General features: G+C 47.9%; 1 protein-coding gene across 2 annotated transcripts in view; it reads right to left on the minus strand.

Annotated features, from left to right (window-relative positions):
* Positions 1-768: 768 nt before the first annotated feature.
* PRKDC (protein kinase, DNA-activated, catalytic subunit) overlaps positions 769-26,022 on the minus strand; it is a 155,220-nt gene continuing 129,966 nt past the window's right edge. For both annotated transcript variants that reach the window (XM_061172006.1, XM_061172005.1), the window contains 18 exons: positions 25,346-25,520; positions 22,517-22,691; positions 21,128-21,321; positions 20,319-20,505; positions 19,716-19,876; positions 17,599-17,810; positions 16,567-16,654; positions 16,336-16,479; positions 12,876-13,080; positions 11,673-11,740; positions 10,941-11,161; positions 10,604-10,696; positions 5,666-5,755; positions 5,411-5,482; positions 5,130-5,331; positions 4,500-4,688; positions 3,771-3,910; positions 769-2,338 (listed from right to left, as the gene is read on the minus strand). In XM_061172006.1, coding sequence (XP_061027989.1) covers positions 2,134-2,338; positions 3,771-3,910; positions 4,500-4,688; positions 5,130-5,331; positions 5,411-5,482; positions 5,666-5,755; positions 10,604-10,696; positions 10,941-11,161; positions 11,673-11,740; positions 12,876-13,080; positions 16,336-16,479; positions 16,567-16,654; positions 17,599-17,810; positions 19,716-19,876; positions 20,319-20,505; positions 21,128-21,321; positions 22,517-22,691; positions 25,346-25,520 — 2,821 coding nt within the window. In that variant the 3' untranslated portion in view covers positions 769-2,133. The remainder of the gene's footprint in view (positions 2,339-3,770; positions 3,911-4,499; positions 4,689-5,129; positions 5,332-5,410; positions 5,483-5,665; positions 5,756-10,603; positions 10,697-10,940; positions 11,162-11,672; positions 11,741-12,875; positions 13,081-16,335; positions 16,480-16,566; positions 16,655-17,598; positions 17,811-19,715; positions 19,877-20,318; positions 20,506-21,127; positions 21,322-22,516; positions 22,692-25,345; positions 25,521-26,022) is intronic.

The raw sequence follows: 26,022 nt of genomic DNA on the forward strand, positions 1-26,022 counted from the left end.
ACATCATACTCACTGGCGGAAGATGAAAACGTTCCCCTGAGATCAGAAGCAAGACAAGGACGCCCACTTCCACCACTGCTACTCGACACTGTACTGGATGTTCTAGCCAGAGCCATCAGGCAAGAAAAGAGAAAAGATATTCAAAGTGGAAAAGCAGAAGTAAAGCTCTCTCTATCACAGACAACATGATCCTATTTACGAAAAGTCCCAAGGATACACAAAGTAAGTACCAGAGCTAATAAATTAATCCAGCGAAGTTTCAAGAGAAAAGATCACCACACAAAGGCAGTTGTGTTCCTCTACACCAGCAATGACAATCCAAAAAGGAAATTGGGAAACTATGTAAATACATAATATCTACAAATATACAGCAGCATCCAAAAGAATAAAATACCTAAGAATAAATTTAAACAAGGAAACCGAAAAGTAGAAACATCAAAAACTAGTAAAAATTACAAAACACTGCTGAAAGAAAGACAAATAAAAGGAAAGACACTGTGTTCATGGATTGGAAGCCTTAATATTGTTAAATGGCAAAACTACCTACAGCAATCTACAGACTCAGTGCAACCCCTACCAAATTCCGACGGCCTTTGCTTCTTTAAAAAGCCCGTCCTTCAATTCTTCAATTTCATGATGTTCAAAGAGAGCAAGTACAACCCCCACAGCTGTGTTGTCACTTTAATATACAGACAATATTCCAAAGTTCAAAAGTATCTATCTTAGTGGAAGTTACTGGTCATTAGTTAATAAACAGCACTTCAAAAATTCTTGCAAGTTGATGAAATAATTTTTATTTTAGAAAGTGTTTAAAGTTTACATCTTTACTCTTTCCCCACGATTTTATTTTGTCGATTGGAAGCTATGTGTAGGCGTCCCGTCCTAAGGGAACTTGGTATGTTTTTTTTTTTTTCTTTAAATGTTTTTCAGCCACGCTGCGCAGCATGCTGGATGTCCCAGTTCCCCGACCAGGGATCGAACCCGCGCCCCGTGCAGTGGAAGCACGGACTCTTAACCGCTGGACCACTGGGGAAGTCCCCATAAACGTTTTTTATTAATGCCATAATGCATTCAACCTGTACCTATCAGAATACGTTTGTCAAGTAATAGAATGAAATGATTGTAAGATGAAATGTTTGCTTGTGAAACCGCATAAAAGCTATATACTACTTCGGGGGAAAAACTTTTAATGTTCCTTAGTCTTAAGATTTACTATTTCCTAAAATCATACAAGAGTTTCTAACTAGAAATGTTTGAAAAAACAGTAACAGAAAGCTCAAAGCCAACCTGAAATCGGCTCCAGGTGGGGACAACTGGGGTGGGGACAGAGGCTCTCTGAGTGGAGAGGAAGCTGTTTCTGTAACTTGATCTGGCCGCTCTAGAATGCATGTTTTATCTCCAAATAAGGGTTCATTCCAAACAGGGATTTCTTTTATTTTCCTAGAACTGGAATGCTTAGTGCTATCCCTACTTTCATACTGGGAATTTCTGAAGCTTTCCTGAGTCTGGGATGCAAAGCTCTTTCATCCACCTTCCCGTTGTGATCAGAGTAGCAAAAGTGAGTGCCAAGACCAAGGTTTTTCTCTCTCCTAAATACTTTCTCTTCTAGAGAACGGTTCTATCGTAAAATGTCAAAACTAGAAGAGAAAAATGTGAAAGGAAAAAACCTACAAAAATATCCTACAACATCAAGTACAATCATTTCTAAATATAATAAGCCATAATCATAGCCTGACCTGCTCTTATTCCTGTGCTAATATGACTCTCACAAAGTCTCCGGGACAAAGTCTTCTGGGTGTGACTTCCGCGGCGCCGTGAGGCGCGGTCGCAGAACGCTCACGTGCACCGTAAACTACCACAGCTCTCGGTCCACTCAGAGCCCTCGCGATCTGCTACGGTCTTGAGTCAGTGCTTGCACGAGTCTGCCCTTCTACATCCATTCTAACTCTGACCTAATCTTTGACTATGGCCTAGTCATTCACCCATGCCAGCATTCACTTCTTCATCACAACCTTGATTAAACTCGCAATACAACTCTGGTGCTTCGGGACGATGAGCCCACTGATTGCTTGGATCAAAGTTTAGGACACTCTCTCCACACGCATGCCCTTTTTCTGCTGACTCCCCGGGACCTCACATCCAGGGCTCCCACCCTTCCCAAGTTCTGCCGAGGATGTTGGGGTCTGTTGCCTGGTCAATCAAGCACTTCACCTGGGCCTCTTCTGAAAGTCCACTGCCTGGCTCCTGGGCACGAATGTTGTGATCTCTGCTTCCTTGTGCTACAGCGATGTAATGCTCAAAGGCAGGCACCTTCTCATGGCCCAGAAGTAACTCATCACTGGAAAAAAGATTAAAGAAACATGAAGACACAAACCACGCATTATTTTTCCTGTCCAAACCAGACATTCCCTCTCACCATGCAGAATATTTTCTGTTGCTCATAACCTTAAAGCCAAGAGATTCGACCTGCAGGAAAACAGAACATGATGGATGCTGGGCACGCCTGTCTTCACGTGTTTGTGTGGACTCACTTTTACTTCGCTTGGGTCAGTACCCGGAATGGAACGTGGGGCCCTACGGTACCCCCCATCTAACTCTTTGAGGAACTGCCGCACCTCCCCAGAGTGGCTGCACCATTTTACCTTCCCAGCAGAAACACCCGAGGGCTCCGACTTCTCCAGCCCTCACCAACAACTCGCTATATTCCATTTTTTGATTCCAACAATCCTAGTGGGTGTGAAGTGGAATCCCACTTCCCTTTATCTGATGACTAATGATGGTCAGCATCTTTCCATGTGCTTATTGGCCATTTGTGTATCTTCTTTAGAGCAATGTCTGTTCAGGTACTTTGGTCATTTTTTAATTGGGTGGTCTTTTTATTATTCAGCTATAAGAGTTTTTTATGTATTCTATACACAAGTCCCTTAGCAGCTGTATGACTTTCAAATGTTTTCTCCCATTCTGTATTTTTACTTTCCTGAGGGTAAGCACAAAAGTTTTCAATTTTGATGAATTTATCTGTTTTTTCCTTTTCTTGTTTGTGCTTTTACTGTTATACTTAAGAGTGCCAAATGTCACTGCCAAATCCCAGGTCCTAAAGATTTACCCCTGTGTTTCTTCCTAAGTATTTTATAGCTTTAGCTCTTACAGTTACGTCTTTGATCCACTTTGAATTAACTTTGTATGTGGTGGGAGGTGGAGGCTCCACCCTCATTCCTTTGCCATTTGTTGGAAAGACCACCGAATGGTCTTGGCACCTTTGTCAAAAAACAACTGACCACAGACAGCCTTTTACTGTTAATTAATGGGAAAGTCCAACTTTTTTTCCTTCTTGTGAATCATTTCTACAAATTCCTGTTTGTTTTAGACCTCAACCAGAAAAATGTGAAAGCTAAGTTAAAGGTGACCCGATCTGCACACTGGTTAGTGAGCCGCCACTGTGCTCTCCGCCCCTCGAGGCTATGCCGCCAGGGTCCCATCTGTCCTGAAAAAGGACAAGAGCAAGTTTAAAACCTAAACCTCCTCGTGCAGGTAAAGATATTCACGCAACAGTCTAGGAATGCGGTGCAGGGGCCCCAGGCAGCCTGGGAGGGGCTCCAGAGTTAGGACCTTGCAGGGCGGTGGAGAGGCTGGCCTCCTCAGGCCGTGGCCCTCCATCTATCTGTCAGTGCCGACACCACAGGCCGAGGATAAACATATGGTGTTCAGTGATTCTTCCGAAACGCCAGCGTGTTGGCGTGTGCTTGTTTCTTCCACAAAGAACGTCTTACCAGGTAATAACTGCTGGATTGGCACCTGCTAACTTTCTCTTAGCGTGATGTATCTTCTGCCGGGGATACCAGTTTTTTTCAGTTACATTTATTTCTTGAATCCATGATCCTCCTTTTCTTAGCATTTTCTGTTCAAAATTCTAAAGGAAAGGAACATGATTTTTTGTCTCTGCTTAACAGTATACATGATCACATTCACACAGATTCAACAAGTAATGATCTTAAACAGAATCTCTAACTGGGGAGGGCGCCACAGCTTTTTATGCAAACTCTCACGGCAGCACAAATAACGGTGACCACGACCGTGAGGGTCTTACCCTTAGGCTTAACATATCCCTCCCTGTGGAGGGCGCCATTGCTGTGCTCCCTTCGGGGGGCAGTATTGTGAAGAACCCTTGAGATTTAAGAAAGCACTATCTGTCTTTATGATCAAGGAAGACCTTGTGTGGAACAGATTTTAAACAAAAACCTGTCTCAGAGAAACCAAACCCACCATCACCAAAGGGTTAAAAATACTCTCAAGTCAGTTTCCTCCACATAAAAGGAACGTCTCATCTGATTTTCAAGCCAAGCCAAATGATCCCAAATGTTCATTCTGAGAAAGTGCTGTATAAAACAGTAAGTATTTTAGTAAACACAACATGACACATTCCCACCAGCTAACAGGAGATGCGGGTCAATCACAGGCATGCTGTAACAAAGGCACAAAGTGTGAAGAGACCACCGCACCTTCCAGTCAAAGGACGGCTCCTTCACAAACACGTCCATGGCGGTGGTGAGCAGGTCTGGGCGCGAGCGGAAAGCCCTCAGCGCACACACCATGGTGCTGCCCACGAGCCCCGTTTCTTTCAGTGGTAGCATCAGGGTGATAAACTGGCGAGTCAGACGGAAAGGCATCAGCTCAGGGACCGGCAGAAACTACAGAGAAAAGGACGTGTGAGAAGCAGTGGACGCGAGGGAGGGCCCTTCCATGGCTGTCGCTCACACGTGGGGAGCACACCAGCTCCTGCCACACGGATGTGAAGTCACTGTGCCCAGGAGCAATGACACGGCCACGGAGACGGAGACTCGGAGCTTGATGTCAGGGAGGGTGTGCTTCACATCCCCGCAGGATGTTTTCATGACGGGGCTTCACAGAACCTCCTACCTTTTTACAGGAACACGTTTCTCTTACCTCTGATTACCTAATTAATCTATCAGCACACCTTCCACAACCTGTCTGCACAAGGCTGAAACAAAGCTGAGATTTTCCCTCTCCCCAAGAATGACAACTTCAACGACCATGCAAACCAACTGTTTCCAGAGGGGTTGCAAAGCCCAAGGGCAACTCCAGCCCAGAGCAGAGAAGGGCACACTCACCTGGGTGGCTGATCCGAAAGCATGTCCGAAGTCAATCCCAATCACGCCGCCCGTCTCCAAGCTCACCATGAAGTTCTTCAGATGCCTGTCTCCGATGCCCAGGATCCAGTGGCTGATGCACAGGAGCGCGTGGGAGCTGGCAAAGTGGTTGCGGAGAGCCAGGAAGGCCTCGGGGCCGGTGCTCATCTTCAGGAAGGCCCGCCTGCAGGGGGACAGTCGTGTGGCCTCTGCCCCCGCCCCCGCCCCCCAGCCCCGGTGAGCAAAGTCGGAAACACTCTTACTTTAGGAGATCGGCCGGCACTTGACTCTCTCTTCTTCTAAAAGATGTGACTGTCTCAGTGCGACTGGCCCCCCTATGATTTAATAATGGGAAATGTCTGATTAGAGCTACTCACGACTTGAAATTTAAAGCTCTTTGTTATAGTGAAGCTCGAATACCAGATAACTAGATTTTGATGATCCGAGGCAAAACTTTCTAAGAAACAAAAGTGAATACGCAACCTTGAGAAGAACGAACTGGTCGGTACAACACATACTTGAACATGAGCGCGTAGGCCCCAGGGTCACACCTTCCCGACATCCTCCTCAGCCAGTCTCTATACTCAGACGCTGGTGCCCGGGGGTCACTAACAAGTAGGGAAAGAGAATCAGCGTTAGGAAGGTGTCCAGGGTCGCTGATTTCAGAGGCAAACATCGCCAGGAATTCACTGAAAAGGAGTGAAGAGCCGGGGAGGATAAACACGACTTGAGCCACACTGAATATTAACACTGAACTCCTGCCGCTCTGGGTCTAGGGCTCCAGCACGCCGTTACCCGTTCCCAATCACTGCTCGAGAACCACAGCTGTCCCCCGTGCCGAAGCCCAGGCGCAGAACCGCCAGACGCAACAACTCTCCCACTCCACACACGGGAACATGATGGGCTGACGATGCACGTGGTCCCACACGCCGGACCCTGGGCGGGGCCCCTCGCAGCAGGACAGCACCACGTGCAACTTGTTTAAAGCAGGTACGTCACTAAAGAAACAAAATGACCACAAGCTACTTGTTGAAGACAGCCTGTCTGCTTTTGTCATTAAACACTGCCACGCTTTTTTTTTTTTTTAACCATTTCCAGTATGCAGACACAGACAAAATCCACAGTAAGTGCCAAAAAGTATCTTCTTAAATGACGATGGATTTGAATTGAATTTGAAAAGCTTGTTTTCAGTAATGCTTCCCAGGCAAAGGCAGTGTGTGGACAGGTGGAGACACTGTGTTACTTGTATGTTTAGCCACTCTTGGGTTTGCATCAAAAGTTTTAACAAGTTTTCCTTAAAAAAAAAAAAAAAAAAATCACTGAAGATACAACAACTTCACAACATGTTACTTAGTAGTTAAATCCCTTAATAAGGTGAATCTTTTCTGAGATGCTACTAAGTTAATTTCACAAAGAGACCACTCCATTTCCATCTAAATTCTCTCCTAGTTTCAACTGGATAAAAGTCTTTAGGTTGGAAAACTGCAACATGTAAATTAACAAAAAAACAGCAACGATCTTAGGAATGGGGGCTGGAAGTGCCTTGTTTTAAAAAGGTAGTGGGAGGTACTGTCTACAATTCCATATGTGAAAAGCACTTTATACTCCTTGTACACCTGTGTTTGCCGGATGCCTTTCACACTCTCCCATCTCACAAGCGGGGGGCGGGGGCCGTGGGAACCGGGAAGGTCACTTGTGCGAGTGGCTCGGGCCCCCTGCGTGTCAGCACAAGCACAAGCGAGAGGGGGGACTCCTGGCAGCAGGGACAACTTTAGGCAAAAGACTCAAATGAATGGAATTAAAAGCTGGTCAACACTGCCCTGCATAGCAGCTATGACCCAGGAGTAAGAGTGTGACTGAGGAGAAGGCCGCCCCCACGTGGGTACTCTCAGGAAGGAGCAGGGGTCCAGCGAGGAGGCGTGGGCCCTGAGGCTACTGATGACCGTCGCCTCGCCCGCCAGCCTAACGCTGGTCCCCCAAACGTGCCAACCCCTGCTTCAAAATGGCGGTAAGCCATGCTGTCCTTATTTTTCTTTACAGAAACAAGGAACAAATTTTTTTTAAAACTTCCTGATTGAAAAATAACATGTTCATCGTAGGAAACCTGGAAAATAAAAAAGGATAAAGAAAAATAGAAAGCCCCTGTATCATGACCTGGAACTACACGCCCACCTGCACCCCCTACATGCTGGGGTAGCCTCACCTCTCCGGCCTCAGCTGCCTCGTCTGTACAGAGGTGACAACAATACTCACCTTGTTGGTTTTTGTAAGAAATAAATGACTTCATACACATTAAGAACTGAGAATAGTGCCACAGAAAATGTATAATTAAATGTTAGCTGCTAACCTTACTGTTTTATTTTCTTCAAAGAGTCTTCTTTTTTCCCCCAAAGTTAATCCTTTTTAAAAAATTGTGATTAAAATATATGCAACTACTGTTTAGAACTGTTTTGACTATTACAAGCAACTCTATGCCAATAAAATGGACAACCTGGAAGAAATGGACAAATTCTTAGAAAGGTATAACCTTCCAAGGCTGAACCAGGAAGAAACAGAAAATATGAACAGACCAATCACAAGTAATGAAATTGAAACTGTGATTAAAAATCTTCCAACAAACAAAAGTCCAGGACCAGACGGCTTCACAGGTGAATTCTATCAAACATTTAGAGAAGACCTAACACCCATCCTTCTCAAACTCTTCCAAAAATTGCAGAGGAAGGAACACTCCCAAACTCATTCTACGAGGGCACAATCACCCTGATACCAAAACCAGACAAAGATACTACAAAAAAAGAAAATTACAGACCAATACCACTGATGAATATAGATGCAAAAATCCTCAACAAAATACTGGCAAACAGAATCCAGCAACACATTAAAAGGATCATATACCACGATCAAGTGGGATTTATCCCAGGGATGCAAGGATTCTTCAATATACGCAAATCAATCAATGTGATACACCATATTAACAAACTGAAGAAGAAAAACCATATGATCATCTCAATAGATGCAGAAAAAGCTTTTGACAAAATTCAACACCCATTTATGATAAAAACTCTCCAGAAAGTGGGCATAGAGGGAACCTACCTCAACATAATAAAGGCCATATATGACAAACCCACAGCAAACATCATTCTCAATGGTGAAAAACTGAAAGCATTTCCTCTAAGATCAGGAACAAGACAAGGATGTCCACTCTCACCATTACTATTCAACCTAGTTCTGGAAGTCCTAGCCACGGCAATCAGAGAAGAAAAAGAAATAAAAGGAATACAAATTGGAAAAGAAGAAGTAAAACTGTCACTGTTTGCAGATGACATGATACTATACATAGAGAATCCTAAAACTGCCACCAGAAAACTGCTAGAGCTAATTAATGAATTTGGTAAAGTTGCAGGATACAAAATTAATGCACAGAAATCTCTTGCATTCCTGTACACTAATGATGAAAAATCTGAAAGAGAAATTATGGAAACACTCCCATTTACCATTGCAACAAAAAGAATAAAATACCTAGGAATAAACCTACCTAGAGAGACAAAGACCTGTATGCAGAAAACTATAAGACACTGATGAAAGAAATTAAAGATGATACCAACAGATGGAGAGATATACCATGTTCTTGGATTGGAAGAATCAACATTGTGAAAATGACTATACTACCCAAAGCAATCTACAGATTCAATGCAATCCCTATCAAATTACCACTGGCATTTTTCACGGAACTAGAACAAATCATCTTAAAATTTGTATGGAGACACAGAAGACCCCGAATAGCCAAAGCAGTCTTGAGGGAAAAAAGCGGAGCTGGAGGAATCAGACTCCCTGACTTCAGACTATACTACAAAGCTACAGTAATCAAGACAATATGGTACTGGCACAAAAAGAGAAACACAGATCAATGGAACAAGATAGAAAGCCCAGAGATAAACCCACGCACCTATGGTCAACTGATCTATGACAAAGGAGGCAAAGATATACAATGGAGAAAAGACAGTCTCTTCAATAAGTGGTGCTGGGAAAACTGGACAGCTATATGTAAAAGAATGAAATTAGAATACTCTCTAACACCATACACAAAAATAAACTCAAAATGGATTAGAGACCTAAATGTAAGACTGGACACTATAAAAACTCTTAGAGGAAAACGTAGGAAGAACACTCTTTGATATAAATCACAGCAAGATCTTTTTTGATCCACCTCCTAGAGTAATGGAAATAAAAACAAAAATAAACAAATGGGACCTAATGAAACTTCAAAGCTTTTGCACAGCAAAGGAAACCATAAACAAGACGAAAAGACAACCCTCAGAATGGGAGAAAATATTTGCAAATGTATCAACGGACAAAGCATTAATCTCCAAAATATATAAACAGCTCATGCAGCTCAATATTAAAGAAACAAACAACCCAATCCAAAAATGGGCAGAAGACCTAAATAGACATTTCTCCAAAGAAGACATACAGACGGCCACGAAGCACATGAAAAGATGCTCAACATCACTAATTATTAGAGAAATGCAAATCAAAACTACAATGAGGTATCACCTCATACCAGTTAGAATGGGCATCATCAGAAAATCTACAAACAACAAATGCTGGAGAGGGTGTGGAGAAAAGGGAACCCTCTTGCACTGTTGGTGGGAATGTAAATTGATACAGCCACTATGGAGAACAATATGGAGGTTCCTTAAAAAACTAAAAATAGAACTACCATATGACCCAGCAATCCCACTACTGGGCATATACCCAGAGAAAACCGTAATTCAAAAAGACACATGCACCCGAATGTTCATTGCAGCACTATTTACAATAGCCAGGTCATGGAAGCAACCTAAATGCCCATCAACAGACGAATGGATAAAGAAGTTGTGGTACATATATAGAATGGAATATTACTCAGCCATAAAAAGGAACGAAATTGAGTCATTTGTTGAGACGTGGATGGATCTAGAGACTGTCATACAGAGTGAAGTAAGTCAGAAAGAGAAAAACAAATATCGTATATTAACGCATGTATGTGGAACCTAGAAAAATGTTACAGATGAACCGGTTTATAGGACAGAAGTTGAGACACAGATGTAGAGAACAAATGTATGGACACCAAGGGGGGAAAACTGCGGTGGGGTGGGGATGGTGGTGTGCTGAATTGGGCGATTGGGATTGACATGTATAAAGTGATGTGTATAAAACTGATGACTGATTAAAAAAAAAAAAAAATTGTGATAAAATATATGCAACTACTGTTTAGAACCCTGGACTCCATTTCCTTTGTTCACCCATCAAGTGGCAGATTAAAGTACAGGCCAGGCTGCGGCCAAGGGCGCCAATGAAAGGGCCTGAAAATTCAGGTCCCTGGAGGCAGGGTGGAGGAGCCCCGCCCCGGGAGGTGACCTGTGGGCTGGGGTGGCCGGGCTGGGCCGGGGCAGGGCCCTGGGACCCCAGGTCACCTGGTGTAGGCCGCCTTCTCCTCCCGTGACATGCTGCTCAGGAGGAGCTCCTTCAAGGTGCAGGTGCTTTCGATCCATTCAATTAGCCCCAACCTGGAAGGAGAGAACAGTCATGAACACCCCTGCCCTCGCTTCTCTCGAACACAGTTCTTCCCTCACTCTCTCCACAAGGACGAACATCACGGGCTGAGCAGCGTCTGGGCTGTTGGCCTCTGTCCCGTGACACCTAGAACCCCAACCCTCACGGGACGCCCCCTCCCCTTCCCGACAAAACCAAGCAGGCGCTTCCGGCCCTGTGACCCCGCGCCCCCATCGCCCGCAGGGGGCCCCCGCGCACCTGGAGGTCATGGGCACCACGCGGTAGGTCGTCACCTGCAGGCCCCTCTGGCCACAGGCAGCGTCGCGGGCGAGCAGCCCGTTCATGACCTGGAGCAGCTGGTGGACGCGCTGGTCCTGCCGCAGGTCCTCCCCGCCCTTCACCAGGAAGGGGTACTCCCGCTCGTCGTGCCCGCGGACCACGATGCGCGTCGGTCTCCTGAGCGAGGCCATCACTTTCACCTTCAAAGGTCAAAGGAAGCAGTATTTTCGGGCGCAGCTGAGAGACCGAGGTGGGCCCGGGTCTCATCACCAGAGGGAGGGGCGAGGCCTGGGGCACGCCCTCCGGGGACACAGGCGGGCAACAGAGCAAAGGACAAGCGAGGGCACCGAGTCTCCTGGCCCCTGTTCCCGCCCAGCTGCAGTGCCAAGAGGTGCCAGGTTCCCGGTGACAAGTTAAGTGCTTATAAACATGCATCCTCAGGAACAAGCCACACACGACATGCCCACTTGCTACAGGCACTTAAGACTCGTACGTTTGAAACAGACACACACACACAGTTTATTCTTCGAGTTTACTAGGTCCTTAAACATGACTGATGTTGAAAGACTGGAAACATTATATTAAGGTCAGTAAATTCCCATCAGAAAACCTGCAACACAACCCTCAGAGAACCCCGTGCGCTTGAGACCAGCATGGGGAGTGAACCGTCTCTCCTCCAACCTGAGGAGTTGGTTGACGCCCAGCACCTACCCGCTCGTCGAAGCCGGCGATGCGGGCGTGGTACTCGGGCACCGGCTTCCCTCTGCCGTCGTACTGACCTGGGACAAACCACAGAAGCCTGACTCAGAGGCTGCACCCTGCATGTAAAGCACACCCCCTGGTCTAACAGGAGAGAAGCTTTAACGCAAAGTTTTCACTGGACGCATTCTTTTAAACGCTGCCGTTTCTCAGCTTGACAGGCTAGTGGACGCGCTTCCCATGGACGCGCTGCCCATTCGGGTGGCGCAGACAAAGGCAAACAGGGACGGCAGCGCCCCGGGCGAGCACCCGTGCTGTTTCCAGCAGAGTCAAGCTGCATGTCAGGAGTCTCCGTTTTCGTTTTCGGTGGTTTTCTTGAAACTCATGGTATGTGATGCGCAGCTGTTAACAATAACAAAGGAAAGTGTTTCTCCAAATCCCTTTCTCCCCACTGGAATAAGGACCTAAGCGACCACAGTGAAACACTTGGTCTGGCAAATCCCACGGTGAAGACAGGGTGGGTCCTCAGTGCCACGAGCGTCCCTCCTGCCGGCACGTTGTGTGCCATCATCTCGCCGCTTTAGGTGGGACCAGCGCACACCCCACAAAGCAGTGTGCAGGCACACCGCGTTTTACTGCACTTCTCAGATGCTGCGGTTCTTACAAATGGAAGGTTTGTGGCAACCCTGAGTTGTAAGGAGACGGTTAGCATTTTTTAGCAATACAATGTTTTTTAATTCAGGTACGTACATTGCTTTTAAGACACGATGCTACTGCACGTTAACAGACTACAGTATACTGTAAACATAACTTTTATGTGCACTGGGAAACCACCTGCTTTCATTTGTTTTGCTGCGGTGGTCTGGAACTGAACCCGCAGCATCTCTGAGGTTGCCTGTATTTTATTTCTGAAGAAAAATTATTCAGGGGCAATGCGTGGGTAGGTTCAGAGGACATGACCAGCTACCGTTATTAGTAGGTGGACGTCTGAGCACTTGTCTTCACCAGAAATATGACTAGACATTTAGTAAGCGTACTATTCATAGTAATTATAGATTTTCCTAATGATGAAAAATAGGTGGAATTTAAAATTCTTTTTAAAAAAAGAAAACTGTCAAGATCCCGATTTCACCATCTTAGAATCAGAAGTCCCCGCTCTGGCACGACTCTCCTCAAAGCACCCTGCTGTCTCCGCCGCCCCCGAGGTTAACTCACCAGGAACCTCTAGCGCATCCCTCAGGAATTCCGCCCTGAAGCTGCTCATCCAGGGCGAGCATTCCTTCAGGTTCCCTGGTGCCTTCGAGCCCCTGCTCATCCTCCCGAGCAGCGAGCTGGTGATGGTGCAGAAGTCCTGGAGCTTCATGCCAGGGAGCTTAGAGCCTCCTCTCCCAAAGTGTGTATCAAATTCTTTCCCAAAAGCCTGCAATTAATGATAATTTACCTTAAAGATTGTTTAGTTGAACTTCTGAAAAAGTTCTAGGCTCACGAATCTTTATAATAAACAGGCGCTCAAGTTGTATTGGTTTTTTTCTATGCTTTTAATTGATAGTTTCACTCTCCCTGAATGTTTCAACAGTCTTAAAGCACAGTAGCCTGCCTTTTGTTTTTGTCTTTGTGCGCCTTTGAGAAGATGGAAAGGATGACAGTCAGCGGTGACTTCTGGGCATAAATTCTTAATAAGGGCTTTAAACACTTGGGAAAATCCTTTAACCTCTGTGTCCGTTGTACAGCTGCTGCTCTGCACCATCATGACAACGGGAGTAATTAGGAACAAAGTACAAAATAAAGGACATAAGTCAATAGACATGAACAGCCCAGGCACTTCCCTGGTGGTGCAGTGGTTAAGAATCTGCCTGCCAATGCAGGGGACACGGGTTCGAGCCCTGGTCCGGGAAGATACCATACACCGCAGAGCAACTAAGCCCGTGCACCACAACTACTGAGCCTGCGCTCTGGAGCCCACAAGCCACAACTACTGAGCCCGTGCTCCACAACAAGAGAAGCCACTGCAATGAGAAGCCCGCGCACCGCAACGAAAAGTAGCCCTCGTTCGCCACAACTAGAGAAAGGCCACGCGCAGCAACGAAGACCCAAACACAGCCAAAAATAAATAAGGAAAATTTTAAAAAATGAACAGCCCAAAGTTCTTCCTCGGAGCAAAGAGAAAAACATAAGAAAAAAACACTCTCCCTTAGTGAGGGTCTTTCAAGCCATTATTTTGGATCAAGAACCAGTATAAACAGCATTTGGGTAAGTTGTATTTCTAGAAGCAGTTATTATTAGAAGTTCCTTATCTTGGAATATATCAAATCATTCTTTGTATTAGTTTCTACTCAAATATTTATTTAAATTATAATCCTGATATCAAAATTAAAAAAACAAAAGACAAAACTCAAGAGTATTACTAACGGTGACCTAATAGTTGTCAAGGTTCACCTGGTCATCTTTAATTAGAAATGTTGTCCCAAATGTAGAACTAACCCGACATCATGAGCCTGGTATAAATGAAATACAAGCTCTGTTTTAGACAATCCACTACAGGAAAATTAACATATATAAAACACAGTTCTTCCTTGATCTATAAATGAACTAAAAGTATAGAAACAATCTGCAATTCTTAGAATGCAGGGAAAGATCAGTCCGCATTTCCCAGCATAACCAGCGCCAACACTGATCCAAATGGCATAATGCCCCTAAGGGCCCCCTAGAGTGAAACCTGAGGCAGTTCTGTTTTAGTGGATTAATATTTTAATTAACTGACGCAAATTATGTGCTGATTTGGTACGAAGCAGAAAGTTCCGGATGGACTGCCCCAGGTACTAGGGAGCAAGCTCCGGACAAACCACGGCTGCAGCTGCGGGGAGCTTTCTGTGGGGCTCGGCCCTGCTGGGCGGTGGGCTGAGCTTGGCCGGGACAAAGCCCGTCAGGCTGCGGTTTCCAGGGCAGGGCCGACGGGCAGGCCCCCACCCCCTCCGCGGGAAGCTCACGGCGACCCCTCTGCCGCCCCCTCGGTCGGCCCTGGGCCCGCCCGCCGCATGCTTAGCACAAGCGGCGTGGCTCAGAACAAGACCTGGCGAGCCCCAGACCCTGACCGATTTCACACGTCAACCCTGTTGAGGCCGCCATCCCTGCTGCCCGCCCGCCGCCCGCCGGGGCTGCTCCTGCGCTGTGACGGCAGAGGCTGGTGCGGCCCCAGCCGGGGACAGGGCGGACGCAAGCGCCTTCCCGCCGACGGCTCCTGCTGTGGCCGCGGGCCCGCCGCCCTTCAGTACCTTCTCGGGACGCGGGTTTCCCGCCGGGGAGCTGCAGTCACTGGGCAGCAGTGCTGTGAGGCCGACCTGATAGGACATGGGGTCGAACGCGTGTCATAAAATGCAGTACGTGCCGAGGTCTAGGCTTCACTGTCACTTGAGACACAGCCCGGGTCCCATTAGGCAGCAGGTCATCCTGTCTGTTCCCACATTCAGACCATTAACGGAAACTCCCCCAAGTAAGGACGGCGCCCCCAGCCCTCCCTCTGGAGATCAGAACCGCCCCGCCCGCGCATCCAGACAGAGACGCCTGCGGTGGGCTCCGCGGGCAGAGGGGAGCGGAGTCAGCCCTGCCCCCGAGTCTGAGTCAGGAGGGCGCCCGGAGTCACTGTGCCTACTGCACAGGAGCGCCTCTCGGCGGACGCGGGACACACGGGACGTGGAGCAGCCCCCAGCACCCAGACGGGAGGCGCCGACCCGGGCTGCAGCACGCGGGCCGCCGAGTGGGAGAAGCCGGGCCCCGCGGGGCTCGTCCACACGGAAGGTCGGGCCGGCGAGCCCCCAGGGGCTGGCAGGGCAGGGAGGGGCGGGGACGGGGCTGCTCTGGGGAGCGGCGGGAACACAGCGAGCCCTCGGGCGCCGCACACTGTGACCGCACGCGCGGCAGGCCACGTGACCTACGTCTCGCTGACGCACTTGGTACACCCGCGAGCGACAAAGACGCTCCTCCGCACCAGAGACGCGCGACTGGTGAGCACCGGGCTCCTGCACGCGCTAAAGCTTCTTGAGGTTTCGTGAACAGAAGCGGTTTCACCAAACTGTCAAAACGAACTCAGCGTGACAAATGCAGGCGAGGCGCACACAGGTGCTTTAGACAGCGGAGGGAGGAGGCCCACCCCGTCCCGGGGGGGTGGGAGGGGCCAGACTGGGGCGGGCAGGCGGGGAGCACGGCGTGCATTCTCTCCCTTCCAAGTCTGGAGCAACTCTGAAACCAGAGCTCACGCTGACGCCACAGCTCTGTCCACACAGCACCTGTCAGGCGGCCCCGTGAGCTCTCCGAGCCTTGGACAGAGCTAAGTGCTCACAAATGGTTACAACCTGCGGCAAATACAAACGTTTTCCTGGTCTGATACCCAAATCACTCTGAGAATTAAAAACATTAAACTACACACAACCTTCATATCTAAGGATCTGGCCATGAAGAACGGAATGCAATAGAAAGCCTGAGGTTTTACCTGTGCCCCACTTGCCACTATCTGACCTAAAAATACGCCATCAATATCTCACAGAAAGACAAAGATCTAAGGAAAGTTTACAAATTCAACGACATTTTAAAACCAGAAGTATTAACAAACCAGCAAATAGAAGCCCTCGTCTTCACAATGACTCTGTAATCACCAAGCGGCTGCCGCCCCACCCCGTACCTGAATAAACCTCCTTCGAAAACTCCCGAGACCCGGAGCCTGTGGGTCTCCCAAGGCTGCGTACATTCTCTCATACATCCTCTCAATGTTCTTCTTATTTACGGGGTTCTTTTCTAGTTCAAGCTTGATGTCCTCCGTCCAGTCCTGTGCAGGAAAAAAGACACGTCAAGCTGGACTGCAGGCAGGTTGCACTGAGCCCGTGTCTTACGTGCGGGAAGCTGTTAACGCTACCTTAAAGAGCATCTCAGGGCTGGAGAGCTGCTCCAGGGCATTAATGAAGTCCTGAACCACTCCTTCTCGATCTAACTTAGCTTTAATCCTACAAAAAATTACGAGGTTTAGGTGCTCAATCAAACATCTTCCAAAGATCAAGGCCTATAATTTTTATGTATATATAATTATATTTATATATAAAACAATACATAACCAACTACATAGTCTAGGGAAGGAGCAATTTAAAAATTATCTCCAAAACAGATGAAGCACAAAGTGTGTCCTGTATCAAGAGATGAGGTGAAAGCAAATCCTCAACATTTTGGCGCACACAATCTAAAGTTAAAAGGCCCCCTTCTCAACAAACTTTCAACATTTCTCTTTCCTTTCTTTCTTTCTAAGGAACCCATCACGTTGCAGCTGCCTCTGCTGAGACACAAGAGGGCACCACGGGGTGGGTGGGCGCACGGCCGGCCCATCAGCGAGCCAGGACGAGGGCTGTGCCCCCAGCCTTGTCCCTCGGAAGCAAAAAGCTCTAAATGAGGCAAATCAGCTCCTGACAGAGAAGGGCAACTAAAATGCCGTGCGTTTACCAAGTGTTCTTTCTGAAGTAAAACACTGCTGCCGCTCTGGCAACTGTCCTCACCTACAAATCAACTGAAGAAGCGGAAAGGGCGACACCTGGGCAGTTTACTGACTCCTAATGAAGAAGGGGGGGCTTCCCAGAGATTTTAAATTACAGAACAATTTCAGGAACTGATTCCAAAAAGCATCTCATCTAGTCCGTCTCAACCAACAGATTACTAATGGTTAGCATAACCGTCTCATGAATAACATTTTAAGATGAACTGTGTTTACAAAAGGAAATAAACTCTACAGCCAATAACACACCAGGGCAGATGCACCCAACAAACAGACATCTAGGCCCCCTGCCCTCCACGGCAGCTCTAATTCATCTGAGGACACACATAAGCGTCCCTGTGTCTGCTTTGACCACAGACGTTTTGATAACCTTTCAGTGTTGGATGGACCTAATTTTTCTTGTGTCACCTGGCCACAAAGTCCTTGCTCTTATGGCCAGCAGAAGTGTCTCTGAAGGAATAGCTTTCACTGCTTATTGTGAACGGGTACACGATGGCCTGCGGGTAGTGGTCGGCGATGTCCGCCACGGTGCGCTGGACGGCGACCCCCTCCTCCTTGTCCAGCAGGGCCACCATGTGGCCGATCCAGCCGATGAACTGCCAGCAAGGAATGGAAGACATCTGAAACAGAGAGCCGGGACTTAGTAAGGAGTGAAACATGCAACGTTCTTCCCTTACAGAAGTACTGCGTGTCCAACATCCAAGTATAGCTGTATTTGCTACCGTCAGTATAAAAACAGACAGACGTGTAGACAGAAAGTCTTCTCAGCCCTCTCGGTTCCGACCCACTGGGAACCATCGATTCTTCCGGGCCTTTTCAGGGTGTGTGCACGTGGACCCTTTCTTCAGAAGAATGGAATCGGAGGAAACTTGCTGTTGCTGGTTTTTCTTAGATCTACCTCGTTCCTTTTAACAGCTGTACCATATTCCGCTTCATTTCACAAGCGCTCTATAATGAACTTTTAGGGTATTTGCAATTTTTGCTATCCAGATACTACTACAATGCACAACCCTATAGGTCTATGTCTTTGTACTTGTGCTATATACCCATAGGAGAAATTCCTAAATGAGTTCCTAAATTCCTTTTTACTTTTAACGTGAACCTTAACAACTGTAAAAAACTTTGCTAAATTTCCCTCCAAGAAGATTTTTCAAATTTCCACTTCTAAAAGTGTAGTAGAGATCAACTACTTTACAAAATCCTTTTCGACACTGGACGCAATCAATTGTTAAAATCTACTGTCAATCTGACAATTTAAAAAATCTATTTTCAATCCGAGAAGTGAAAGATATCTAATTTTAATTTGCATGTCTCATCATTAGTGAGGCTAAGCAGTCAGCGTTTACCTGCATTACGTGCTTTAACCGCATGTGCGTCGCCCGTTGCTACGAGTCTGTTTGTTGTGGACAGTGGAGACGCCTGCTCTCCGTCTCCAGTATGTGTTGCAAATATTTTTCTCCCAGTTTTTTTTTTAACGTTGTATATGGCATTTTTTTAATGATAGAAGGTCAAATTATCTTCCTCTATAGCTCCTGGCTTTTGTCTCTTAACTCCAAGACCATTTTCAAATTTTGCTCAGGTTTTCCTCTAATGCTTTTTCCAGGTGTTTATTTCAAGATAAACTCGGCTGTGCTTGGAATGCTGGTATAAAGCCAGGAAGGACAGGAGGCTTGGGGGCCCTCAGTGCAAGGCCAGCTGCCCAACTCAAGGGTCATGACAACATCGACCCACCACTCCGTTCATTTCCGCACAAATTCAAAATGTTATTTTTATTGTATACAAGTATGATTTGGGGGAAAAACAAAACCATAACTTACTGAAATATTTCTTTACTTATCTTTGAGGAAAATGCATGTGTACTGCATTTCATACCGAATTTACTTTAATCTCCTGTGTAGGACCTACTGAAAACCCTCACCCGTCCAAGCACACAGAGAACTGACTGCAGGCTCGGCGACCAGCACTGTCTACGGACCTGCTGTGCGCCCTTTCTGAACTATTACGTCATCAACTCAAAGCTTGGCCCTGTCTTCCAGTTAAACATCCACAGAAATCGCTAAGGAGCCTTTCTGATAACCCTCCCCTTTTTCCCCGCTGCGGCCCCAGTGGAGAGGCCGGCACGGGGTGAGAGCGGGCAAGCGGGACGTGGGGCAGGAGCCCTGGGGGTTCCCGAGACGTGGAGTATGGGGGGATGACACCTGAAACGTCCCCCTTGCCTCGCTGCCGAACAGTGACCTGAGCGTAAGGCCCCCGGACTCACAGACGCAGCCCAGCCCTGAGGGGCAGCCCGCTCCGGGGCGGAGGACTCACCTCCTCCCGTCTCGGTCCTTGTTCAGACGCGGCCTCTGTGTCAACACCCACAGAGGAAAGTGGGTGCGTGGGAACACTCGCTTACACGGTTTTAAATGACATATGTTGTTGGGATGGAGCAAAGCTCGGTGGTTAGGAAAAGCCATGAACACACGCCCCACACAACACATCCGTTAGTTCGGTCAAGTCCCCTTCGCTAGAAGGAAGACACCGACCTCTCTGGTCATCAGGCTCAGGGTCTCCTCTGGATACTGCTCGACAATCTGGAGGAGTCTGGGGAACTTCAGCCGGGCCTCGCTCGAGTGTAACTTCAGAGCTTTCAGCATTTTGTCCACCACGAGGGCTGGATACGTGTGCAGTTCTGCAGCGTCCAGGACTACCGGGGACAGGAGAGGAGACACGTGGTCACTACCCACACACAGACACGAGTGGCAGACTCGCCGCTGGCTGCTCTCCCCCAGGCTTCCTTTCTAACAACTACTGCAGCTCAGCAGATGGTCTCGGACCGCGTGTAAGAGCTCCTCTCTGACGCTGACCTCTGCTACCGGGTGAAGCAGTTTGCTTCCTGGGCTGGAACACGAGGGGCAGCCGCAGGAGCTGGTCAGACACGCGTCAGGGAAGCAGACGGAGGGAGGGGACAGAGACGCCCAACTCCGGTCCCACGCCGGCCATGGGGCGTGGCCGTGTCACTGCCTCTTAAACAGACAAGCCGTCTCTCAGAACACATGCCATTGAAGAACACATGCCATTGAAAAACCCACAGGAGACCACAGGACCTGCAAGGCCCTACATCTCCGGCTGGCACGCGCGGGGCTCACCGGGGGGGCCCTCCTCCTGCTTGCGGAGCCGCTGGTCACAGAACTCCACCAGCGCCAGGTAAGCCGCCACCAGCCCGCATGCAGGCTCCTGGTCCCACGCCGGGCGCCCGCCGGCCTCCTCCTGTGCCGCTGTCCGCACGGCCTCGGAAAGGTGGTGAAATGCTCTCTGGTACAGGCCTGCCGCAACCTGGAAGGCAGAGACCCCGGCAGGCTGTGAGCGGGACCAAGCTTCCTGAAGACCCTGCCCCCACCTGGGGCCCGTCAGCCACGGGTAAACAGAAAGCCGCTCGAGGGCAGAGCCAGGTCCGCCTGGACTGGGAAAGAGACGCCAGCCCCGCGCCATCTCGGCACCTGAAAACCAACGCGGGGCAGGGCTCAGGAAGGGCTGGAGGCTGGGGACACAAGTGACGCGGGGAGCACGTGGGAACTCACGAACATACAGAACCACCTGAGAAACGCCAACAAAGCAGGTGCTACATAAAAAAGCAGAAAAGCTGATTCTTCCCACAAGTTAGCGGGGTGTCTGAATGGAGACTGGTGGTGAGATTCCACTAACAAAATTCATGGGATAACCGTCCACATCAATCCAACACAGACTTCTCGTTATTAACACTAAAAGAAGGGTGTCGTTCAAACAAACAGGAAACTCAGGGAGTATGTCATTTTTCCAGTAAGAAACCTGACTGCGTGTAACTGTCAAATATGTCTTAAAAACACAAAGCGAGACTTGTCGTTTCTTTCGTGTAGCGGAGCCTGCGCGGTCGAGACAAACACACGACACGAAGAGCTCAGGCTCCCAGCGTCACTACCTTCTCTGCATCCTCTGAACTGGATCCCGAGAGCTCCACGACGCTCCTGGCCTTGCTCTCCTCGATCCCAGCGAGGCAGGGGGGCTCACTGCTGAGAGCGTCGGCCATGATCCTGTACGTTGTGCCCACGAGAATGTTATGGTCACGGGAAGCCACAACGTTTCTGCTCAAGTAGCTTGACGTGTTCTCACCTGCTGGATTACACACACGCACACACACGATTTTTTGAGAACTGAGTGACGTAAGTTAAAAAGAAGATATTCATAGTGTTCAAAGCTTGTTTTCTATTAAGAAACTAAATCTTGAAGGTGTAAGAAACCGACTTCAGACGCTGGTCCGAGAACCTCCTGAGCTCACTCACGTTAATGGAACGTGTTCTCTGTCAGCAGCGACCAGTCCCCCGAGGCTCAACAGTCAAAACGCCACCGGAACTTTCACTCAAGCATCACCCTTCTGCATTTTGTCCAAGCACTTCTTTGTGTTACAGAGAGCAGAAAGGGCGCTTTCTAACGCATTCGTGCATGTACATCAGTAACCCAGATTTTTAAACTGATGCTGTCCCCTGCAGCTGGTAAAGCAACAGAGACCACCGCAGTCCAAGGTCGAATACTATGTCCGGCCGTGTGGCTCTGGGCAAGCCTACAGCGTGCAGAGGTCGAGAAGAGAAAGGGCCGTCACCCAGCAAGCCCTGCACCCACACCACCTGCTCATCCAGGAGACGCTTACTTCACAAGGCTGTGACCAACGACAGCCAGTTATTATCACGAGAACTAACTGTCATCTTAATGGCAGCAAACTCCTCCTCCTCCCCCCCTCACTCCCCCAGAAAAGCCTACAAAAAACAGTTGCGCAGTCATAGGATCATTTCCTGATCCTGGGATCAACGTGGAAAGTGCTTCCCCATCCTGCTCAAGACTCGGGCTCGGGACCAGGCGGGAGGCCGCGGGAAAGCCCTGCCGTGCACCTGGCATGTGCACACGAGACCCGGGACCCACACACGGGGTTCCCCCTCAGCCTTACAGGCCACGTCATCACAGACAGAAGAACTGAGGAGGAAAAAGGCTTTCGTGGTTAATTTTTTTAGGCAGTTCTTGTATGTAAACATAGAGTTTTCAAAATAATTAAACTATTACACCCAAAATTTGGCTAAGTCTTAAAGAGAACATTTTAAACTTCAACTTTAGTCTACAGATGAAGAAATAAAAGCTCCAAAAGTCATATTCAGTAGTATTACTAGGATACACAGTACCTTGGCTCCACATGTTTAATAAATATTTAATAAAAGTTTTACAAAATTTAATTCCCAACTGTCAGATAAAGCAGCACAAAGAAGACTGTGAGAAGACACGCAGCCACAACACAAACTGTGGGAGGAGAAGAGCCTCGTACCCAGCAGGGACACCGCCCTCAGCATCGTGCAGAGCTGCTCGGGCCGGCGCTGGGCCCGGGCCCGGCTGTGGCTGAGCCGGCAGTAGCTCTGCACCCACCTCACGAGCCAGTCCTCCCGTGCTTTTGACTCTCTGTGCAGCTCCTTCAGCAGTTTCAAGGCAAGCGAGAAATTATTCTGCACGGCAGAAGAGAGAAAGCAGCCAGATGACACAGGACGACAATGAGAAGTCAAGTCACTGTACAAGAGGAGCTTCTCACTGGCCTTCAGTGACCCATCACCTTAGCTTTATCGCGGGGCCAGACACACAGTCCAGGGTCTCCAGGACACTCACGCAGCGGGGCGCCCATCGCTGCCGTCTGATTCCGGGACTCCGTCGTCCGCCAAGAAACCCTCCATCCACAGGCATTTGCTCCCCTCCCCCAGCCCCCAGCGACCACAACCTTCTGCCCCGGGTCTGCCTGTTCCGGACACTTCCTATCGAGGGAGTCAGAGGACGTGTTCTGACTTTGCGCCTGGTGGTGTGTGTCACGACTTCACTCCTTGCTGTGGCTGAGTAACACGCTACTGCATGGATCAGCCACAGTTTATTTATCTGTTTATCTACTGATAAACTTTCGGGTTGTTGCCATCTTTTGGCTATTTTGAATAATGCTCTTTTTTCTAATTTCAATGAACACAAAGAATCTGTATACAAATTTCTGTGTGGACGTTAAGTTTTCATTTCTCTTGGGTATATACCGAGGAGGGGAACTGCTGGGTCAAATGGTAACCCTCTGGCTTTTGGAGGAGCTGCCAGACTGATTTCCACGGTGGATGCACCGCTCACCTCCCTGCACGGAGGGCCGCCCCTCTACTCCAGCCGTCCTGTGGGTGTGCAGCGGGACCTCGCTCTGGTCTGACCTACATCCTCCTGATGACTCGTGGTGCTGAGTGTCTTTTCTTTCCTTCTTTCTTTCTCTCTCTCTCTCTCTCTCTCTCTCTCCCTTTCTTTCTTTCGCCATGCGACACGGCTTGCGGGATCTTAGTTCCCCAACCAGGGATCGAACCCGTGCCCCCTGCAGTGGAAGTGCGGAGTCCTAACCACTGGACCGCCAGGGAAGTCCCCTGAGTGTCTTTTCATGTGCGTACTGGCCACTTGTGTGTCTTCTTGTGAGAAATGTCTATTCAGATCCTTTGCCTGTTTTCTCGCTGGGTTGTTTAACTTTGTTGTTCGGTTGTAAAGAGTTATTTATGTATTCTGGATAAGCGGACCCTTACCAGATACATGATTTCCAAATATTTCCTCCCATCATATGGGTTGTCTCTTCACTTTCTTGAGTGTGCCATTTGAGGCACAGAAGTTTTTAGTTTTAATGTACAATTTCTCTGTTTTTTATTTAGTTGGTTGTTTGGGGATGTCTTTTACATCTAATTCTCTGCTGAGCTTCGAGGACACTGACATCAGTCCCGTGAGTCCTCGTTACGCCCCTGCCAACCACTCAGGCCAGAAGTCCCGTCGCCCTCGTCACTCCTGCAGTCTCTGGCCTGATTACATCTGCGTCTAAGAGTGTACATTTCACACAGTTCTCATCCCCACCAGCACGTCCAAGGCCTTCGATGGCCTCCTGGTCTCCAGTCCCTAGTTCTGGGCCACACGCTCCACAATCCACCTCAAACCAGCATCACGAGACAAGCCCTCCGCCCACAGCAGCCTCCACGATTCCCAGTTTCTCCCTTTGGGATTTTGTTTAAATATATCTCAGTACCTTCCTCTCCTACCATCCCCAAACGCCTCCGAGGCCCTCCATGGAGCCTTCCTGCCCCCTCTCCTCGTGCCCTGCCCCCAGAAGTGGGGAGCACCCACTGTACCCCCTCTTGGGATGTGCCCCCCACTTCCTGCTGAGAGGCCACATGCACCGCCTCGGCCATGTGCCCTGGACCACGGCCACTCCCTGCTGCACCCAGAGCTAAGGGGATGGAGGGCGAAATGGCCAGGGCCTTCTGGAAAAAAAGCATCTCCTTTTTCTCTGCAGGAAATAGTGAGGGAAGACACTACCTGATTCCAGAAAGACTCAGTGGGGAGGGGGCACGACCTGAAACACCCACAGCATCCAAAACTTCAAGGGGAGAGCCTGGGGAGACCAGGCGAGGGAGCAGGGCCTCCTCGGTGGAGTATCTGAGAGCATCTGAAGGCCAGCTCCTCCAGAACTGAATGCAGGGAACTGACAGAGTTACTTCCTTTATTCACTTAGGCTGCTGTTATTGGAAATATAAAATTCCTGATACAAGACCCATCTCAAAGAAAAACCTATAAATGAGCCTTTAAACCCACAAAACAGAAATATTAATTATTTGTACTAGAATAATATTCTTTGCTTTATAATAGCAATCAATATAGGGTCATTAAAACAGCAAGCTCCCCTAGTATATCCAAATATGATTTAATTACATGAAAAATATAATTTAATACAGTTGAAATGCTTATGTGTGACTTTTAAGCAAACCGCACTTGTATCAAGAAAGGATCTTATTATCAAATGATAGATTTCCACAAACTAAACCTAAATATAATTTGTAACTACCTGGCAAACATTCATTTGTTAAACAAGAGAAAATCTGTATTAGATTTATTTTCTTTATAAGTAAAGCAGAAAATAATCATTTTGAAATGATTAACTAGTGTATAATAAACTTTAGAGGCTTTCTGGAAAAGTTTAAGTATTCTTCCTTATAGAGAAAAAAAAAAAAAAAATACTAACTACTCAATTATCCCTAAGCTTCAGATTTTAAAGAAAAGCTAAGTTTAAAGAACGCCAGTTTCGGAGCATCTGTGACCCGGGCGCGCCCACCTGCTTCCGTGCGCTCTCCACCATCTGCAGCCTCATGGAGAACTTGCAGCTCGCGATCAGAGACCGAGCATCTTCCTCCAGAGCCTGCACGCCCATCCCGTCCGCATCCTCACTCACACCACCATCGTCCGGAAGGAGAGTGAGCTTCTCTTCTATTTTGCTGAGAAAGAAACATCTACATGAAACAAAGAAAAATAAGAATTAATGCCAGACTCATAAAAGAAATCTCTGACATTCAGGAAGCTGCTGGATAGCATTCAGACAGAAATGCTACAGTCGTTAAAATTTTGCTCATTTTTTAGACTATAAATGTACACCCTCAGAACTGGACTTAACCCCCATTTTAATTAACCAGCTCTTGGAAGATCACTGAGGATATTTCAACACAATTTTCCCGACAGCATCTACTGCTTCCGCCTCCACAAAGTAAAGTATTAACACTCACAACCTGCTCTCTTAACAAATGGACAGCACACCCCGTGTTGAGTCAAAACCATTTTTCTCCTTTTATCTCCAAATCTAAGGTCTTCATCACATAGCAGCAGACAGGCTATAACCACTGAGAACAGTGGCTGTATCACGTGTACGGTCAGAAGGTTATTCTTATTTGTATCATAATTTACATATTTGACTTGGTTCCCATGATTTTACTTTCATTATTTTCATTGTCAGTAACA

Source organism: Eubalaena glacialis, chromosome 17 (genome assembly GCF_028564815.1).
Source record: "Eubalaena glacialis isolate mEubGla1 chromosome 17, mEubGla1.1.hap2.+ XY, whole genome shotgun sequence".
In the NCBI taxonomy this organism is placed as follows: Eukaryota; Metazoa; Chordata; class Mammalia; order Artiodactyla; family Balaenidae; genus Eubalaena; species Eubalaena glacialis.